Source organism: Nomascus leucogenys, unplaced genomic scaffold, assembly GCF_006542625.1.
Source record: "Nomascus leucogenys isolate Asia unplaced genomic scaffold, Asia_NLE_v1 000785F_92759_qpd_obj, whole genome shotgun sequence".
NCBI classification, from domain to species: domain Eukaryota; kingdom Metazoa; phylum Chordata; class Mammalia; order Primates; family Hylobatidae; genus Nomascus; species Nomascus leucogenys.
The window spans coordinates 32,704-52,989 of NW_022097792.1; the positions used below are offsets into that span (position 1 = coordinate 32,704).

Consider the following 20,286-nt stretch of genomic DNA (forward strand, 5'->3'; position numbering starts at 1 on the left):
TCATTTAAAGTCTCACTGTATGCCATCTTGTGGTTTATTTAGCCAACAGTCATTGTTAGCCTTATAGGTTCCAGAATTTTGCTATTTGAATGAGCACTGTGGTGAACCTCCTTGTAGCAAATCTTTTGTAGATTCCTAATAACTCCAACCAAGTCCTCAGTAGAGGTGCCATGTTCATGCTATGCACTTTCTGGAGACTTCTGTCTGACTCATTCAGTCCAATTGTTCTGCCAGAAGGTTGAATTTAATGCCACCTGGGGCTAAAGCAACATACCTGAGTCCATAGACAGGAGCGTTTTACTTAGAAAGAAAAAATAACTGGTCAGTCTTAACTCAAAAGGGTGTAATCACAGGTTTGCTCACTAATCAAAAATGCAGACTGCCTCTGTTCTTTCAATAGCAGTTCTTGTGAGACACTGGTTTTGGTCTCAGGGTTTGTGTCACCTTTCTGAAATTTATGATCACCAATTTGAATTCCTGTCCTGGCAGCAGCTGTCTTTTAACCTAGGTTTCCAAACTTTGGGGGTGGTGGGGTCATGGCAGAATAAAGTTTTCTGGATGTGCTGAGGAGGAGGGTGGTACAGGCCAGATGATGGAACCCTAGGGACAAAAACAAGCAACATGGGGTCTCCCTGGTGTCTGATTTTTATTTATTTATTTATTTTTAAAGAGACAGGGTCTCACTCTGTCACCAGGCTGGAGTGCAGTGGTGTGATCACTGCTCACTGCAGCCCTAAATGCCTGGGCTCAAGCGATCCTTCTGCCTCAGCCTCCTGAGTAGCTGGGACTACAGACACATGCCACTGTGCCTGGCACTTAAAGCTCTTTCTTTTTGGCCAGGTGTGGTGGCTCACACCTGTAATCCCAGCACATTGGGAGGCCGAGGTGGGCGGATCACGAGGTCGGAGAGTGAGACCATCCTGGCTATCACAGTGACATCGAGACCATCTTGGCTAACACAGTGAAACCCCGTCTCTACTAAAAATACAAAAAATTAGCCATGGTGGCAGGTGCTCAAATCGGACTTCACCATGGCCACCTAAAAGATCCATGGTGGCAGGTGCCTGTAGTCCCAGCTACTCGGGAGGCTGAGGCAGGAGAATGGTGTGAACCTGGGAGGCAGAGGTTGCAGTGAGCCAAGATTGCGCCACTGCACTCCAGCCTGGGCAACAGAGCGAGACTCCATCTCAAAAAAAAAACAAACAACCCCTTTTTTTTTTTTGCTGGGCATGGTGGCTCATGCCTGTAATCCCAGCACTTTAGGAGGCCGAGGCGGGCAGATCACGAGGTCTAGAGATCGAGACCATCCTGGCTGACATGGTGAAACCCCGTCTCTACTAAAAATACAAAAATTAGCTGGGCCTGGTGGTGTGCGCCTGTAGTCCCAGCTACTCGGGAGGCTGAGGCAGAAGAATTGCTTGAACCCGGGAGGTGGAGGTTGCAGTGAGCCGAGATCACGCCACTGCACTCCAGCCTGGTGACAGAGCACGACTCAATCTCAAAAAAAAAAAAAAAATTTCTTTTTTTGTAGAGACTGAGTCTCTCTTTTTTGCCTAGGCTGGTCTCAAATGCTTGGCTTCAAGCGACCCCCCTAACTAGATCTCCCAAAGCACTGGAATTATAGCCATGAGCCACTGCACCCAGACTGATTTTTAATAATGTGCTAGCAGCATGACCTTTACACCTTGGAACCTTGCCCTCTGCTGCTATAGAGCCTGGCCTTTCCCTTCAAGTCACCTCGACAGAGTGGGGTCCATTCTGCTCTGAATCCAAACTGCAGCAAAGTAGCAGATGCAAAGCAAAGACAGGAACGCAACTGCTTGGCAAGGATGTCACCTTGCTTCACCTGCTGGGACTGCACTCAGAAAACAGGTAGGAATTGAAGTCCGACAGCAAAGCAGAAGGTGGTGGTTCTGAGTCAGTGCTGGGCATGGAAGGAAGCACTCACGCGGGCCTTCATGAGTGCCAGGGCCCTCTCTGAGAACCTGATCAGCCTCATGCAGTGATGGATCCTGCCAGGGCCCAGTCTGCCCTGGGCGATCTCAAAGCCTCGGCCAGGGCCCAGGACCATGCTCTCTTTGGGCACACACACGTGCTCAAATCGGACTTCACCACGGCCACCTAAAAGATCCAAACGATCACCGTGAGCAATCGCCATAGTCATTTCCCTTGGATGTGTTTATTCCTCACCTCAGTCTGGGTTATCTGCTGGCAATGTCCCTGCCCTTTATTTAGCCTTCTTACTGGGACATGTTTAAAGGGCAAAGGATGGCAGGAAAGAGCCTGTTAAACACAGAAAGTGAATCACTGATTTATAATGGCAAATGACTATTCTGTGATTCTTTTTTTTTTTTTTTTTTTTTGAGACGGAGTCTCTCTCTGTCGCCCAGGCTGGAGTGCAGTGGCCCGATCTCAGCTCACTGCAAGCTCCGCCTCCTGGGTTCACGCCATTCTCCTGCCTCAGCCTCTCCGAGTAGCTGGGACTACAGGCGCCCGCCACCACGCCCGGCTAATTTTTTGTGTTTTTAGTAGACATGGGGTTTCACCGTTGTCTCGATCTCCTGACCTCGTGATCCACCCGCCTCAGCCTCCCAAAGTGCTATGATTACAGGCATGAGCCACCGTGCCTGGCCTCTGTGATTCCTTTTATAAAAACATAATAATGCCACCTTAAGCTGAAGCTCCTAGTGATCCTATGAATCACTTCACCTTAAGCTGAAGCTCCAATGTAGTGATCCTATGAAAACACTGAATGTAAAAATGTGAACACTATTAGCCGAGAACCAAACTGGGAGCGGACAAAACCAGGGCTGTGGCCTAGAGGTCAGCTGTTCACACTGGGGCCTGGAAGAGTAGGTTTGGCCTCCACTTCCTGCCTCTGCCCTGTATGGCTTCCTGCGTCACAGACTCCTGATTACCTCTAAGTTTAGAAGAGGGAAAAAATGCATAAATCCCTGTCTGAAATCCGCCTGCATGGTTGATATTCATGTATGGAAATGAAATGCAGGAGCATGTGACTCCAAATGCCATCACACCCTCAGACGGGGGATGTGGCAAGTCCTGAACAAGAGCAGGGGCCCCTCAACGGTGTCTCCTGGGGACCAGACCCACACCCAGGGGTGACCCGCCCCTGGAGGTCCCACCTGCTGCATCCTCAGTCCATACACCGTCAGAGGCTGGCTGATTTTTATCCCTGGGCTATCCATGAGAACCAAGAGCAGAGACTGCTGCCAGTGTCTTGGTGCATGTGGGTCTGTTTTTCCCGTAAACACAGAGTTGGCAACGAGGATCCAGGATGCCTGCCAGGAAAGGAGACAGACAGACCCCATCATCTGACACCAGGGCCATCAAATCTCTACACACGTGGTCCTGACCCAAGAAAGGCACAGCGAGGAAGCAGACAGAGCTGTTTAAGGCTCCATGTAATCAGATGAACATCTGCAGACTGCTGACCAGAAATAATAGCAAATTGGGTTTTGTCCCAGTGAGGAATGAATCCAACATCATAAGAGCAAGTTTTTAAAAGCATCACATAGAGTAGAAAATATAATTTAGGGACAAGAGGATGAAAACTGCTACTTGATCCCTGCCAGCTGGCTTGGCTCCCACAGGTGGTGCACACATAATGGCTCTGGGCCCGGGCCTTGGAATCAGGCAAACCTTTGACTTTGGGTTCTCTACTTGCCAGCTGGGGGCTCATACCCCAGGCAAGGGACCTACGTCTGAGTGCGGTTTCCTCCTCTGCAAAATGGGGATGCTCATTCTTTTTTTTTTTTTTTCTTAGAATTCAGTTTGTTTTTTATACTTTAAGTTTTAGGGTGTATGTGCACAATGTGCAGGTTTGTTACATATGTATCCATGTGCCATGTTGGTGTGCTGCACCCATTAACTCGTCATTTAGCATTAGGTGTATCTCCTAATGCTGTCCCTCCCCCCTCCCCCCACCCCACAACAGTCCCGGAATGTGATGTTCCCCTTCCTGTGTCCATGAGTTCTCATTGTTCAATTCCCACCTGAGTGAGAACATGCAGTGTTTGGTTTTTTGTCCTTGTGATAGTTTACTGAGAATGATGGTTTCCAGTTTCATCCATGTCCCTACAAAGGACATGAACTCATCATTTTTTATGGCTGCATAGTATTCCATGGTGTATATGTGCCACATTTTCTTAATCCAGTCTATCGTTGTTGGACATTTGGGTTGGTTCCAAGTCTTTTGCTATTGTGAATAGTGCCGCAATAAACATACGTGTGCATGTGTCTTTATAGCAGCATGATTTATAGTCCTTTGGGTATATACCCAGTAATGGGATGGCTGGGTCAAATGGTATTTCTAGTTCTAGATCCCTGAGGAATCGCCACACTGACTTCCACAATGGTTGAACTAGTTTACAGTCCCACCAACAGTGTAGAAGTGTTCCTATTTCTCCACATCCTCTCCAGCACCTGTTGTTTCCTGACTTTTTAATGATCGCCATTCTAACTGGTGTGAGATGGTATCTCATTGTGGTTTTGATTTGCATTTCTCTGATGGCCAGCGATGATGAGCATTTTTTCATGTGTTTTTTGGCTGCATAAATGTCTTCTTTTGAGAAGTGTCTGTTCATGTCCTTTGCCCACTTTTTGATGGGGTTGTTTTTTTCTTGTCAATTTGTTTGAGTTCATTGTAGATTCTGGATATTAGCCCTTTGTCAGATGAGTAGGTTTCGAAAATTTTCTCCCATTCTGTAGGTTGCCTGTTCACTCTGATGGTAGTTTCTTTTGCTGTGCAGAAGCTCTTTAGTTTAATTAGATCCCATTTGTCAATTTTGGGTTTTGTTGCCATTGCTTTTGGTGTTTTAGACATGAAGTCCTTGCCCATGCCTATGTCCTGAATGGTATTGCCTAGGTTTTCTTCTAGGGTTTTTATGGTTTTAGGTATGGGCTCCAGGAGGTAAGCTCCACGGCTACTTGTAGGGGCCCCACAGAAGTAACACTGGACACTCCCTAAACATCAGGATTGTCATTAGCCCTTAGGATGTAACACACTTGATAGAGGAGCCAGGAAGCCACCAAGGAAGGGGAGCTGCCCAAGGCAGAATGAACAACAGGAAGTGGAGAGATTCCTGGGCTCACATGTGCAGGGAGGCATCTGTCCATGTGTGGGCACCGGGGGACGTCCCTGCCCCGTGAAAAGCCACCTCTGAGAACAGCATGCTCCACGCAGTACCCTCCTATTCTCCCAGCTGCCTCTGCTGGGGGTGCTAAGTGACAGAATCTCCTTTGTGTCAACTTGAAAAAGTAGAGGCTCCTCCCAGGCATTGAGAGACGTGCCTATCAGTACAGACTCCCCGATGAGCATTTGAAAAGTGCATTTTAGGCCAAATACCTGTGATCCACCATTTGTGACCATTTATGACATAGAAGCTGTCCTCCTCTCTGATGGAAGCCTCAATGTTGGTGGCATCTGAAGAGGCAACCTGAGTGGGGAGCACATTCCAGTCAGAGCTGCCAGCAGACAGCCTGTGTTCCCTGCGGGGCTGACAACAACAGGGCCAGGCAAGTGGGTGGCAGCCCAGGCGAGGTACCTGGGGCTCGGTCATAGCAAAACAGGAGCGGGCTTTCCCCTCCAGCAGAGGAATCAGCCAGCGAGCCTTCTGCGCTTCGGTGCCATACCTCACCAGCAGCTCCATGTTGCCCGTGTCAGGCGCAGAGCAGTTACATACCTGAGAAGGAAAAGGAGCATGACCATGACTGTCATGTCCTCTTCTAAAAAAAACAGGGTCAAGCTCTGTCACCCAGGCTGGAGTATTGTGGCACGATCATGGCTCACTGCAGCCTCGACTTCCTCAGCTCAAGCCATCCTCCCATGCCTCAGCTTCCCCAGCAGCTGGGACTATAGGTGTGCACCACCACATCCGACTAATTTTTTATTTTTCTGTACATACAGGGTCTCACTATGTTGCACAGGCTGGTGTCGAACTCCTGGCCTCAAGTGATCCCCCATACTTTGGCCTCCAAAAGTACTGGGATTACAGGTGTGAGCCACCATGCCTGGCCTTCTCACGTCAATATTTCAAGCTTCAAATTGGATGGGCATGGTGGCTCATGCCTGTAATCCCAGCACTTTGGGAGGCTGAGGTAGGTGGATTACCTGAGATCAGGAGTTTGAGAGCAGCCTGGCCAACATGGTAAAACCCTGTATCTACTAAAAATAGAAAAATTAGCCAAGTGTGGTGGCACGTGCCTGTAGTCCCAGCTACTTGGGAAGCTGAGGCAGGAGAACCACTTGAACCCGGGAGGCATGGGTTGCAGTGAGCTAAGATTGAGCCACTGCACTCCAGCCTGGGTGACAGAGCGAGACTCCATCTCAAAAAAAAAAAAAAAGTTCAAGCTCATGCCGGTGCTTCTGAATCTGGTCTATCTGTTTAGGAGTGAGTTCTTATAAAGATCAGGATGTTCCCACACACTAAGAAAAACTTTAAAGAAGGTACCTCGGGGACATACAGGGACGTGCCCATGAGCTCACACAAATGTGCATATTCCACATTGGTCAGTCCTGCTCCATATTTTCTCTTGGGATCAGCCTCTAAGGGTAGGAAAATGTTTCAAAGTCCTTCAGCCTTGGCTTTCTCCTATCATGGGGAAAATAAGTCAGGAAACCACAGTGGAAGATTTCATTTTATTTTGAACCGTGGCAAACAATGAAAGGGATTGGAGGAAACAAAGCAGACAACCAAACACGCATGTGTGCCCAAAAAAATGATATGAGGAGCTGGGCATGGTGGCTGCGCCTGTGGTCCCAGCTACACAGGAGGCTGAGGTGGGAGGATCACGGGAGCCCAGGAGTTTGAGACTGCAGTGAGCTATGATCACACCATTGCACTCCACCCTGGGTGACAAAGCGAGACCCTGTTTCAAAAAAAAAAAAAAAGATATGGTGGCTCACGCCTGTAATCCCAGCACTTTGGGAGGCTGAGGCAGGCAGATCACAAGGTCAGGAGTTCAAGACCAGCCTGAACAACATGGTGAAACCCCATCTCCACTAAAAATACAAAAATTAGCTGGACATGGTGGCATGTGCCTACAATCCCAGTTACTCGGGAGGCTGAGGCAGAAGAATCGCTTGAACCTGGGAGGTGGAGGTTGCACAGAGCAAGACTCCGTCTCAAAAAAAAGAGAAAAAAAGAAAAGTAGATGATGATTGCATTATGCTTCTGAAGATCTCAAGTAATTTCAAAACTAACATAATCCAAGGTTCACGTGATAAGGAACAGCAGGTGTTTCTCTTTATCAGCTGAAGTGACAGCACAGGGAGACAACACAGAAACTCAGCTTACAGTGGATTTGGCCCTCTAGCTGTGATATTATGGGTTCTCTAGAGAGAGATTTATTAGCTGATACAGCACTGTTTCAAATTTACAAAGTTCAAATACGCATGAAATAGGCCCAACCTGCCCTGGCTTTCTAAGGCCAAGCATTCTGCTGCCTGGGCTATGCAGTCACACCTGAGCCATCTGCCTGTGACACAGGCACAGCAAAAGCAAGAGATGGAAACTGAGTCATGAAGAGCTGGCTCTTTCTGAGACGATGGAAGCAAAGATCATTCAACTCGGCGCTCCTGTATCTTCACTGCCTGGGATCGCTCAGGTGAGCCTGGTGGGGTCGGGGAGGGTGTGCCATGGTATTGGGGTCTTACCACCTCACCATGGCTGCTTTACCTTGAGGTCTTCGATCAGTGGGGAGGGGCTCCACCTGGCTGCTGAGGCCTGGTGACTCTGCAGCTCTGGCTCCGCAGGTACACACCTTGCTCCATGAAGTGCTTCAGCCGGTGATACAACTCTCTGACAGGTGGAGAGAGGCTCTCTGGAGAGATAACCAGACCTCCCCTTGAGGTATGAGCTGGGGAAGCTTCTGGAACGGAGCTATAACTCCTGGTGCCTGTGGGGCACCACTGGGACTGGGGCCTGGCCCACATGTGGTAGGACCTTGTTAACGGATTTTTGAAGGGCATCTCTTTGAAAACCCGGAACCCTTCTTTGACTGCGAAATCCCACGCCAGGTTAGACACAAATTCGGTCAGCTTTCCAGTTTGTTCCACATGTGTGGCGCTTGCTTGCCCTAAGCAGAATCAAAGAAAAACAGTGATTACTCCCACAGGACCCACCATAGGGATGTTAACATGTGATGACATTGTCACTTCAGCAGCTATTGTCATTTGCTGAACACTTGCTAAGTACCGAACACTGTGCTAAGAGCCACTATAGCTCACTGAATCCCCAAAGCAATACAACTGCTTTCACCTGCACTTTGCAGGCAAGATAACTGAGTCTTAAGAGAAGGAGGTGACTTGGACGAGCTGGAATTTAGGGGGCTGGGGGCCAGAGTCCAACTTAGGTCTGCCTGCTCCCTGCTCTTGATCTCTGCTTTCCTAAAAGACTACATTTAATCAGTAACACCCCAGATCACCTCTACCGTTGCCAGGGGGCTATAAGAAGTCCTGCATCCTAGACCACCCTTGCTACAAAATTGATAACAGCAATGCCACAACTGACTAAAGGAAGAGCCAATTTCTAGACACCACTGTCTCTGGATAGAATCAACACCAGCATCACTCAACTCACTATTTGGCTCTCACAGTGTCTCTTTCTTCTTGTAAAATGTGCATCAAGACTTTTTTTACAAACACATCTTTCCCCATTAAAAAAATTAAGGTGGCCAGGTGCGGTGGATCACGCCTGTAATCCCAGCACTTTGGGAGGCCGAGGTGGGTGGATCACTTGAGGTCAGGAGTTCAAGACCAGCCTGGCCAACATGGAGAAACCCCGTCTCTACTAAAAATACAAAAATTGGCCAGGCATGATGGCGCATGCCTGTAATCTCAGCTACTCAGGAGGCTAACGCAGGAGAATCACTTGAACCTGGGAGGCAGAGGTTGCCATGAGCAGAGATTGTGCCATCACACTCCAGCCTGGGTGACAGAGTGAGGCTCCCATCTCAAAAATAAAAACAAAAATAAAAATAAAAAAATTAAGGTGTGGTGTACATACACCTCCTTAATGTAGAACTCTGCAAGTTTTAACAAACCCATAGTTGGGTAACTACCATTGCCATGAAGATACAGAATACTTCAGCCAGGCGCAATGGCTCACACCTGTAATCTCAGCACTTTGGAGGCTGAGGCGGGTGGATCACCAGAGGTCAGGAGTTCGAGACCAGCCTGGGCAACATGGTGAGACCTGTCTCTACTAAAAATACAAAAATTAGCAGGGCATGGTGGCACATGCCTGTAGTCCCAGCTACTTGGGAGACTGAGGTAGGAGAATCACTTGAACCCAAGAGGCGGAGGTTGCCTGGGCAACAGAACGAGACACCATTTCAAAAAAAAAAGATACAGAATATTTCCATCATCTGGAAATTTCCCCAGTGTCCTTTTGTACTCAACCCCTGCTCCCAATTCCCAGCACCCACTGATCTCTGTTCCTGTAGTCTGTCTCTTCCAGGATGTCTCATAAATACTTATGTCACTCAGCATGTGGCCTTTTCAGTATGGCCTCCATCACTCAGAGCCCTGCATCTGAGACACATCCACATTGCTATGTGTACAATGTCTCCTCACAGTGAACTTTTTCACAGCCAGCTCTCCTGGATTACTTCTAGCACTTCCATGTCCCCAAGAGACTGTACCCAATAAATGGATAAATTGATAGTTCTCAAGAGACAGCCATTTTCTTTTTTTAAGTGATTTCATTTTAGGCCGGGTGCATTGGCTCACACCTGTAACCCCAGCACTTTGGGAGGCTGAGGCAGGTGGATTACTGGAGGTCAGGAGTTCAAGACCAGCCTGGGCAACATGGTGAAACCCCGTCTCTACTAAAAGTACAAAATTTAGCCAGGTGTGGTGATGCATGCCTGTAATCTTAGCTACTGGGGAGGCTGAGGCAGGAGAATCGCCTGAACCCAGGAGGTGGAGGTTACAGTGGGCCGAGATCATGCCATTGCACTCCAGCCTGGGTGACAAGAGCAAAACTCCGTCTCAAAAAAATAAATATTTTATTTATTTTTAAATAAGAGATGGGGCCTTACTATGTTGCCCAAACTGGTCTTGAACTTCTGGCCTTAGACAATCCTCCTGTCTCAGTCTACCAAATGCTGGGATTACAGGCATGAGCCACCATGCCCAGCTGAGAGCCATTTTCATGCAGCTTTGGTGTTAAAGATAGTTTAAACTATTCCTTACAGAGTTAGGAATAAACTCAGAGCAAATTATTTGCTGCCCTGCAGAGAGTTAGCCCACTGGACCTCAGTAGGTCTCTACTGAGGACCTTCTGGGTGCTAGGTATGAACCTAACCCAGGGAAGTCAGGCAGAAACCAGATAGCCCCTTCCCTGCAGACACAGAGTGGGGGCTTATTCCTTATTCCTCGGACTGCACACAGCACACTGAAGGGAAAGATACCCCCTTATGTTCCTTATTACTCATAAGGATTTTCTTCTAACAGAGTAAGAGGTTTATTCTTACTTTTCTTCTATTTAGTTGGCTCCCACTCTGAGACTGCTACTTTGTCTCTGAAAAAGTCACTTGTATAAGCTTGGATTGATTTAGAGCTATTGCTTCTGGTATATTTTCCAAATGTAGTTCCAGCAGAAGAAACCACATCATTGCTGTCCACTTAAGTTGCAGTCATAAGCACTTTATAGAATTTCAGTGGTCATCTACGAGAAATCTAATTTCTGCACCCACTTATTAAGGAAGGAGAAGGACACATGGGCTAGGCAGGTACATACTGTTAATCTTCTGCTCACTGGGCTCTGGTCTCTCTCATCCCCTTCCCAATCTAATGCTGATTTGAGGTCTTTTGTAAATGACACCATAGAGAGAATGTCTTGGAAACAGATACCCCTTCTCTAAGCTCCACTTTTCCTGGCCAGTACCAAATATCTCAGCTGTTCAAACAGAAATGATTTTAAAGCTAACTGTAGAAGACAAATGTACAGAAGTAATATTTATGTTCATACAGTTGGTTTTTTCTCTATTCATCATATGTTTTTATATTATTCTTTCAAAAAATGGATTTTGTTGTTTTTATGTGAGAAAACTAAGCTATTTCCTCAGTGTGTCTGGCTGGCTTCCCAGGGGGAGGGAAAAGAGTGCACAGTAAGATAAGAGGAATAAAGGCCTGAACAAACAGACATTTTTCTGTCTGGTGGCAAACAGGTGGGGTGTTTTAGCCCTGGGCCGAGAGAAACCAGAAGCCACAACGATGGCTCGCGGGATCTTAGAAACATGTCAAAGGGCTTCCTGAGAGACAGGCTGAGGACACTCAGTGTGGAATATTCTAAAATGGGCAAAGTCTATTAAGCTCTTCCCAGGTCACTGAAGCAGAGCAGGGAGAGAACTTGGCAGCCTGCTAGGAAATGTCAGAAGCGACCAGGCCTATTCATCACCATAAGGACTTAGCAACCATTCTGTTTAAGTAAATATTTCTGGTTAGCGTTTATTGGGAAACCATTTTAAAAATGGGAAATAGGGGCTTACAGCTGATACTGTATTTTCCCAGTAGAGGGAAAATATTGTTTCCAGAAATTCCTGCTTCCTGCATTCCCTGCTTATCAGAGCAGGTACAGTTAAACTAGAAATTCTCTGGGTACTGGTTTTTCTCCGGACAGTTTTCCTCATGACTGTGTATCCACAGGACCACCTAGCACAGTGGTGGCTTTTAGTGGAGTCTCATATACTTGGGAATGAATGATCAATTCCCCTACTGCAACTGCTTCTCTCAGAAGACTCTGGCAACCTGGCTGAGAACACGGGCTGCCAGCAAGCTTGGGGTGTCGCTGACTGCAAAGCTAAACACTCCCTCAGCACTAGCAAACCCCATGATGAGTTCCTTTCTCCTTCTTTCTCCTTGCCTTTGTTTTTAAGTTTTGCTTTTGGAAAATTTCTTTTTCTTTTCTTTTTGAGACGGAGTCTCGCTCTGTCACCAGGCTGGAGTGAGCAGTGGTGCAATCTCGGTTCACTGCAACCTCTGACTCCCTTCCCTGGTTCAAGCTATTCATCTGCCTCAGCCTCCCTAGTAGCTGGGATTACAGGCACATGCCACCAAGCCCAGCTAATTTTTGTATTTTTAGTAGAGATGGGGTTTCACCATGTTGGCCAGGATAGTCTTGATCTCCTGACCTCATGATCCCCCCACCTCAGCCTCTCAAAGTGCTGGGATTACAGGCATGAGCCACCGCACCGGCCTTTTTTTTTTTTTTTTTTTTTTGAGATGGGAGTCTCGTTCTGTCACCCAGGCTGGAGTGTAGTGGCGCGGTATCTGCTCACTGCAACCTCTGCCTCCCAGGTTCAAGTGATTCTCCTGCCTCAGCCTCTCATGTTGCTGGGATTATAGGCGGCATCACCACACCCGGGTATTTTTGTATTTTTAGTGGAGACGGGGTTTCACCATGTTGGCCAGGCTGGTCTCAAACTCCTGACCTCAGGTGATCCATCTGCCTCGGCCTCCCAAAGTGCTGGGATTACTGGTGTGAGCCATCACGACTGGCCTCCTTTTGGAAAATTTCAAAGACACACAGGAGTAGAGAGGACAGGATAATGAGCCTACAGGTTCTATTGCTCGCCTTCCACAATGATTGACGCTGGCCCAGTCTGGTTTCATTCCCTGCCATCCCCACTCCCACTGTCCTGGATTTTTTGGAGTAAATCCCAAATATCTCATCTAGGATTCTTTCAAAACTCTAAAGACAAGTACTTTTTAAAAAACCCACAATAGTATTATCACCTTTAAACAAACGTTAACTGTAACTTCTTCATATCATCGACTATCCACTCAGAATTCAAGTTTCACTGACTATCATCAAATTTTTTCCAAATAATTTGTTCAAGAAAGGATCCAAATAAGGTCCCAACACTGTAACTGGCTAATGTATCTTTTAAGTCTCTCTCTCCCCGTTTTTTTTTTTTTTTTTTTCTGAGACAGTCTCACTTTGTTACCCAGGCTAGACTGCAGTGATGCAATCATGGCTCACCACAAACTCCGCCTCCTGGGTTCAAGCAATTCTCTTATCTCAGCTTCCCAAGTAGCTGGGATTACAGGTGCCCGCCACCAGTCCTGGCTAATTTTTATATTTTTTAGTAGAGATGGGGTTTCCCCATGTTGGCCAGGCTGGTCTCAAACTCCTGACCTCAGGTGATCCACCCACCTCGGCCTCCCACAGTGCTGGGATTACAGGAGTGAGCCACCACGCCCAACCTGATGTTTCTTTTAAGTCTCTCTCAATTTAAACGTTCCTTTTTCACCCTTTTCCTCCCCTTGAAATGTATGTGTTTGAAGAAACTGAGTTGTTTGCCCTGTGATGTTTTCCAGAATCTGGATTTTGTGAGTGGCTGTGCCCAGGGTGCTGCTGAACATGTCCCTCTGCACCCTGTGTTTCCCATGAGTTGGCAGCTAGCACTGGAGGCCTAGCCAGAGTCGGTGTGACTTTTGAGGGAAGCATCAGGAGGTACATAATGTCTGGCTATCTCTCTGTCAGTGGTGTTGGCTTTCATTGAAGCTTATTGCCCACATCCATTAATGCATTAGGAGTTGCAAATTGGTGATATGCAAATTCTACATTATTCTGTCCAGGATACCTCTCTAGAGAGAAACATTCCCTCATTGATTATTTGGATAGCCTGCAGTATCATTTGTACAGGAAAGACAGGACAAATGCTTGATTCCCCACCCCCCACCACCCCATTTACCAATTTTCAGAATAATAAGTTGCTTCCCTGGCATCCTCTGAGGTCATCAATGAGACTTTGTCTCTTTGTTTTTGGATCACTACTCACGGACTTATTTATTTAATTTTTATTTTTTGGGGGGACAGTGTCTTGCTCAGTCACCAAGGCTGCAGTGCAAGGGCATGATCTTAGCTCACTGCAACCTCTGTCCCCTGGGTTCAAGTGATTCTCTCTCCTGCCTCGGTCCCCCAAGTAACTGGGATTTCAGGTGCCCGCCATCACACCTGGCTAATTTTTGAATTTTTAGTAGAGATGGGGTTTCACCATGTTGGCCAGGCTGGTCTCGAATCCCTGACCTCAAGTGATCTGCTCACCTTGGCCTCCCAAAGTGCTGGGATTACAGGCCTGAGCCACCATGCCTGGCTATGACTCATGGATTTAAACATACCTGATGCATTTCATCCATTTCAGCTATCATCTTTGGTGATGCCCAAAGTTTCCTATTGTTAGCAAGTGGGAGCCTGTTCAGGTTGGCTCCCAAGTCTTTTTTTTTTTTTTTTTTTGAGACAGAGTCTCATTCTTGTTGCCCAGGCTGCAGTGTAGTGGCACGATATCAGCTCACTGCAACCTCCCCCTCCCAGGATCAAGTGAGTCTCCTGCCTCAGTCTCCCAAGTAGCTGAGATTACAGGCACCCACCACCACGCAGGGCTAATTTTTGTATTTTTAGTAGAGACACAGTTTCACCATGTTGGGTAGGCTGGACAGCCAAGATGAACCTAGAACATTTTTTGTCATACCAGCGAACAAAGAAGTTGTCAAAGACCACAAGGGTTTTACCTAAAGACTTGGGAGCTGGTCAGGCTCAGTGGCTCATGCCTGTAATCCCAGCACTTTGGGAGGCCGAGGTGGATGGATCATCTGAGGTCAGGAGTTCGAGACCAGCCCGGCCAACATGGCAAAACCCCATCTCTACTAAAAACAAAAAAAATGACCCAGGCATGGTGGCATGTGCCTATAATCCCAGCTTCTTGGGAGGCTGAGGCATGAGAATTGCTTGAGCTGGTGAGGTGGAGGTTGCAGTGAGCCAAGATCACACCACTGCACTCCAGCCTGGGCGGCAGAGTGAGAAACTGTCTCAAAACACGCACACACACACGCACACACACTCACACACACACACACACAACAAGAATTTTGCCTCACATAGTTGTTAAATATGCAAATGGCCACACACATATTTCACAGAAATTCTTTTTTTTTTCTGAGACGGAGTCTTGCTCTGTCACCCAGGCTGGAGTGCAGTGGTGCAATCTTGGCTCACTGCAAGCTCTACCTCCCGGGTTCAAGCGATTCTCCTGCCTCAGCCTCCCGCGTAGCTGGGACTACAGGCACCCTCCACCACACCAGGCTAATTTTTTGTATTTTTAGTAGAGATGGGGTTTCACTGTGTTAGCCAGGATGGTCTTGATCTCCTGACCTTGTGATCCACCCGCCTCGACCTTCCAAAGTGCTGGGACTACAGGCGTAAGCCACCACGCCCAGCCACAGAAATTCTTAAGCTTACAAAATTTTAAAATCAAAGTTCTGAAAAATACACGTAGGATGATCACATTTGTATAAAAGTAGGAGGAGAGAGAGAAGATAGATAAACAGAAAAACTGGAGGGCCCAGGAAACTCTTAACAGTAACATTTATCTTTGAGGAATGGTGTTGAAAAGGGTGAGATACAATTTTACATAATTCTGTGTGACCAAATTTTCATCATGTGCATGAATGCTTTAACTGGAAAAATTTCTTTGTGCATTACTTTAATAATTAAAAAACAAGTTTAAATATTGTAAAGAGGCTGGGCATGGTGGCTCACACCTGTAATCCCAGCACTTTGGGAGGCCAAGGCAAACGGATCACTTGAGGCCCGGAGTTTGAGACCAGCTTGGCCAACATGGTGAAACTTCATCTCTACTAAAAATACAAAAAAAAAATTAGCCAGGCGTGGTGGCGCCAGCCTGTAGTCCCAGCTACTCTGGAGGCTGAGGCAGGAGAATCGCTTGAACCCAGCAGGTAGAGATTACAGTGAGCCATGATCGCACCACTGGACTCCAGCCAGGGTGACAAAGCAAGACCCTGTCTCAAAACCAAATAATAAATAAATAAATAAATATTGTAAAGAAAATATTTATAGACAAATGGTTGGATTAACTGAATCTCAGAGAATCCTGGCCAAACTGGTCTCTCCAAAGCCTCTGTAGCCCTGAGAGGGTTTCCAGGTGGAGGCACGGTCCTCGCTGTGACTCACCCCCCAGCGGCTCTTCAGGGCAGCCATCCCATTACCTGTGAGTGATCGCTGGTAGACTCCCTGTAGGATTGCAGCCACACGGAAAAAGGAAAAAGCCATATAGAAGTTCCAGTTCTCAGTGGGAGGGAGCCCCATTTGGAGGCAGTACATCCTGAAATACTCCTCTGCAGCAGGGATTCCCAGCTGTGTCAAGTCACAGTCATTAAAACCTGTGAGAAAGTCAGAGCCATTCATGGGTAGTCACTGATGTGACACCCCCCTGTGGCTGGCAAATATTTAAATTCTGAAAATAGCCATGTCCCTTGCAAATTAGTTTCACGACCAGTTCCAGGGGTTAGCTTATTCCTGCATGGGCCCTTGCTCCCTTAGATGGCTGGGGATCCAGGCATGAAGTCATTATTCACGAATTGGCTCTTACAGGTTTCAGACTCGATTGGCAGTAAAGGAAGGAATGGGAGCTTCCAATTCCATCTGGCCACAGTTAAGGGTGGATGCATATTATCTTCAACCAGTCATTTGATCAAAAATAATGTGGAAAGAGTGATCTCAGGCCGAGCACAGTGGCTGACACCCGTAATCCCAGCACTGTGGAAAGCCGAGTTAGGTGGATCGCCTGAGGTCAGGATTTCAAGACCAGCCTGACCAAAATGGCGAAACCCTTCCTCTACTAAAAATACAAAAATTAGCCAGGCATGGTGGTGTGTGCCTATAATCCCAGCTACCTGGGAGGGAGGCTGAGACAGGACAATTGCATGAATCCGGGAGGCAGAGGTTGCAGTGAGCTGAGATCACGCCACTGTACTCCAGCCTGGGTGACAGAGTGAGACTCCATCTCAAAAAAATTAAAAAATAAACAACTGGCTGGGTGCAGTGGCTCATGCCTCTAATCTCAGCACTTTAGGAGGCTGAGGAGGGCAGATCACTTGAGGTCAGGAGGTCGACACCAGCCTGGCCAACATGGTGAAGACCCTGCCTCTACTAAAAATATGAAAATTAGCCAGGCGTTGTGGCACACGCCTGTAATCCCAGCTACTCAGGAGGCTGAGGCCGGAGAATCGCTTGAATCTGGGAGGCAGAGGTTGCAGTGAGCCAAGATCTCACCACTGTGGTCCAGCCTGGGCAACAGAGCGGGACTCCATCTCAAAAATAAATAAACAAGTGACAGAGGGAGACTCCATCTCAAAAATAAATAAACAAATAAATAAATATAAAAATAAAAAGATCTCACCAAATTATGAAAATGATAATTATAGCAAATAAAACAATTTCACAGGCCAGGCACAGTGGCTCAGGCCTGTAATCCTAGCACTTTGGGAGGCTGAGGAGGGCGGATCACAAGGTCAGGAGATAGAGACCATCCTGGCTAACACGGTGAAACCCCATGTCTACTACAAAAACAAAAAATTAGCCAGGCGTGGTGGCAGGTGCCTGTAGTCCCAGCTCCTTGGGAGGCTGAGGCAAGAGAATGGTGTGAACCCGGGAGGTGGAGCTTGCAGTGAGCCGAGATCGCGCCACTGCACTCTAGCCTGGGCAACAGAGCGAGACTCTGTCTCAAAAAAAAAAAAATTCACTTATTTCTTCCATTTGTGACATTTTCATGATTTAGAAGCATGTAATATATTCCATTCCTAGAAATTAATCTTAGGAGTATACCTTATATATAGGCAAATATATTACTACAAAGATGTTCACTGACTTTTTTTCATGGAGGTAGGGGAGTATTAAAAAATTGGAAACAAATTAAATATCTAAATAGGAATTAACCCAAATGTCTTCCCTTAATTCTTTTTTTTTTTTTTTTTGAGACGGAGTCTCACTCTGCCGCCCAGGCTGGAGTGCAGTGGTGCCATCTCAGCTCACTGCAAGCTCCGCCTCCCAGGTTCACGCCATTCTCCTGCCTCAGCCTCCTGAGTAGCTGGAACTACAGGTGCCTACCACCACGCCCAGCTAATTTTTTTGTATTTTTAATAGAGACGGGGTTTCACCGTGTTAGCCAGGATGGTCCCGATCTTCTGACCTCATGATCCGCCCATCTCGGCCTCCCAAAGTGCTGGGATTACAGGCCTGAGCCACCGCACCCGGCCATCTTCCCTTAATTCTATACAATAAAATTATATGCTCTCATTAAAAATTATGCTGTAGAAGAAATACTTAATGTCATGAAAACATGTCTACAGTATACAATGAAGTGAAAAAAAGCATGTCATTAGATCATGTTACATTTTTGTTTTGTTTTAGGAAATGTACATATACACACAGAAGAAAAGATGACATGGATAGATAATGAAATGTCAGCAAATGGTTATCTCTGGGACTACTAATGATTTTAACTCTTTTGTTCTTGTTGCTATCTGTTGGCTCTAGTATTTTTACAATAAATGTGGTTTGTTTTTGTTTTTTTTGCGATGGAGTCTTGCCCTGTTGCCCAGGCTGGAGTGCAATGGCGTGATCTCGGCTGACTGCAACCTCCGCCTCCCAGGTTCAAACGATTCTCTTGCCTCAGCCTCCTGAGTAGCTGGGATTACAGGCGTGCGCCACCACGTCCAGCTAACTTTGTATTTTTAGTAGAGACAGGGTTTCACCATGTTGGCCAGGCTGGTCTGGAACTCCTGACCTTGTGATCTGCCTGCCTTGGCCTCCCAAAGTGCTGGGATGACAGGCATGAGCCACCGTGCCCAGCCACAATGAATGTGTTTTTAATTTAAAACCCTAAATAGAAGTTCGCTGTGTAAAAGCAAAAGAGGTGCCTATACAGGCATACTTTCAATTAACACACATCCGATATCCACTTTCCCGTAAAGGCGACAGGACTGCATTCCAGTTATGTTTCCCGCCAGAACCACCAGGACCTCACTTTCACTTCCCCTGCCCAACCACGGACTACTTCAGCTGAGTTTGCTCCCAAATGCTTTGAGAACTGGCTTGCTCCCCCACTATCCTCCAGCAGCAGTTCCTACCTCTCAGCACGGAAAAACTGGACGGCAGGTAATGAGCCAGGCAGCTGTAGGCCACATCGGCAAGGGGGTCGCCCAAGGTAGAAAGTTCCCAGTCAAGGACCGCAAGCACCTCTGGCTTTTCTGGGTGAAACACCAGGTTGTCGAGCCTGAAAAGTCCCAGGAGGAATAGAGACAGCACTAAGAAAACTGCCAGCTAGGGTGGATTCTGCGTGGTCTGTTTGCCCTTCAGCCTGGCTCCCCACCCTCCCATCCCCTCTGTGCCCAGGCGCCTGAGCTCCCTGGGCTGTGTGCTCCAAGGACTCCCTTGCCCTCTGGCTTCCAGCTGGACTCAGCCAATCAAAAGCAGGAGATGGGAAGGGTCCTGGTTATTTATTTCCCCAGCTCCTTCTCTGCAGCCCTCTGGGTTCAGGGAATTACTCCCTCCCTGTGATGGTTTTAAAACAGATCTGTAAATCCTTTGGCACTCCTCTCACAAAAGGTAGAGTCTAATGCTTGGCCCAGTGAAGCATCTTGCTTCTAACAGATATAAGACACGTGGAACTGATGCTGAGGGATTCCTGAGACTAGACTAGGTCAGAAAACGCAATACAGCTTCTGCCCAGCCCTCTGTCTCTTGAAACATACTATTTTGGAGCCCTGAGCCCCCAGGTAAGAAGTCCAGGGCTGAGTGCAATGGCTCATGCCTGTAATCCCCACATTTTGGGAGGACTGCTTAAGCTCAGGAGTTCAAGACCAGCCTGGGCAACATAGCAAGACCCTATTTCTACAAAAAAAAATTAAAAATTAGCTGAGCAGGGTAGTGCACACCTGTAGTCCCAGCTACTCAGGAGGCTAAGGTGGGAGTATCACTGAGCCCAGGAGTTGGTGGCTGCAGTCAGTTATGTTCCAGCCTATGAATAGCCACTGCACTCCAGCCTGGGTGACAGTGCAAGATCCTGTCTCAAAAAAAAAAAAAAATCCAGTTACCCAGAAGCTGCCATGCTGGAGAGACCATGTGGGAACGAGAGGCCCAAGGAGCCCGGCTGTTCATATCTTCTCTGCCCAGGGCTAGCATGCTAGCAAGGCTTCAGAAGATTCAGCCCCGCCCGACAGCCGCCCTTCTTTGAAATAAGCTGTCCCATCCCCAGACTGCAAAGATTCATGAGCAAAATGACTGCTGTCGTTGTTGACAGCCACTCAGTTTTGACAAAGTTTGTTGTAGAGTAGCAATAACCACAGCACATGCTTGTCCTGTTAGACTGACCCCTCACTGTTACTGGCCCCGGGACTCCATGCTGTTCTTCAGCAGTTCCTCTAAACCATGCTATAACCCTATATTGAACTCTCCCCAA

General features: G+C 47.3%; 1 protein-coding gene across 1 annotated transcript in view; it reads right to left on the reverse strand.

The window, feature by feature from the left end:
- Positions 1 to 1,678: 1,678 nt before the first annotated feature.
- The window catches only part of LOC115834354 (acyl-CoA dehydrogenase family member 10-like), a 51,142-nt gene continuing 32,534 nt past the window's right edge, over positions 1,679 to 20,286 (reverse strand). Inside the window, 11 exon segments of the mRNA XM_030809102.1 lie at positions 1,679 to 1,855; positions 1,949 to 2,132; positions 3,154 to 3,264; positions 3,266 to 3,299; positions 5,366 to 5,456; positions 5,565 to 5,702; positions 6,471 to 6,611; positions 7,698 to 7,777; positions 7,780 to 8,097; positions 16,034 to 16,207; positions 18,956 to 19,101. Of these exon segments, the coding sequence (XP_030664962.1) occupies positions 1,679 to 1,855; positions 1,949 to 2,132; positions 3,154 to 3,264; positions 3,266 to 3,299; positions 5,366 to 5,456; positions 5,565 to 5,702; positions 6,471 to 6,611; positions 7,698 to 7,777; positions 7,780 to 8,097; positions 16,034 to 16,207; positions 18,956 to 19,101 (1,594 nt within the window).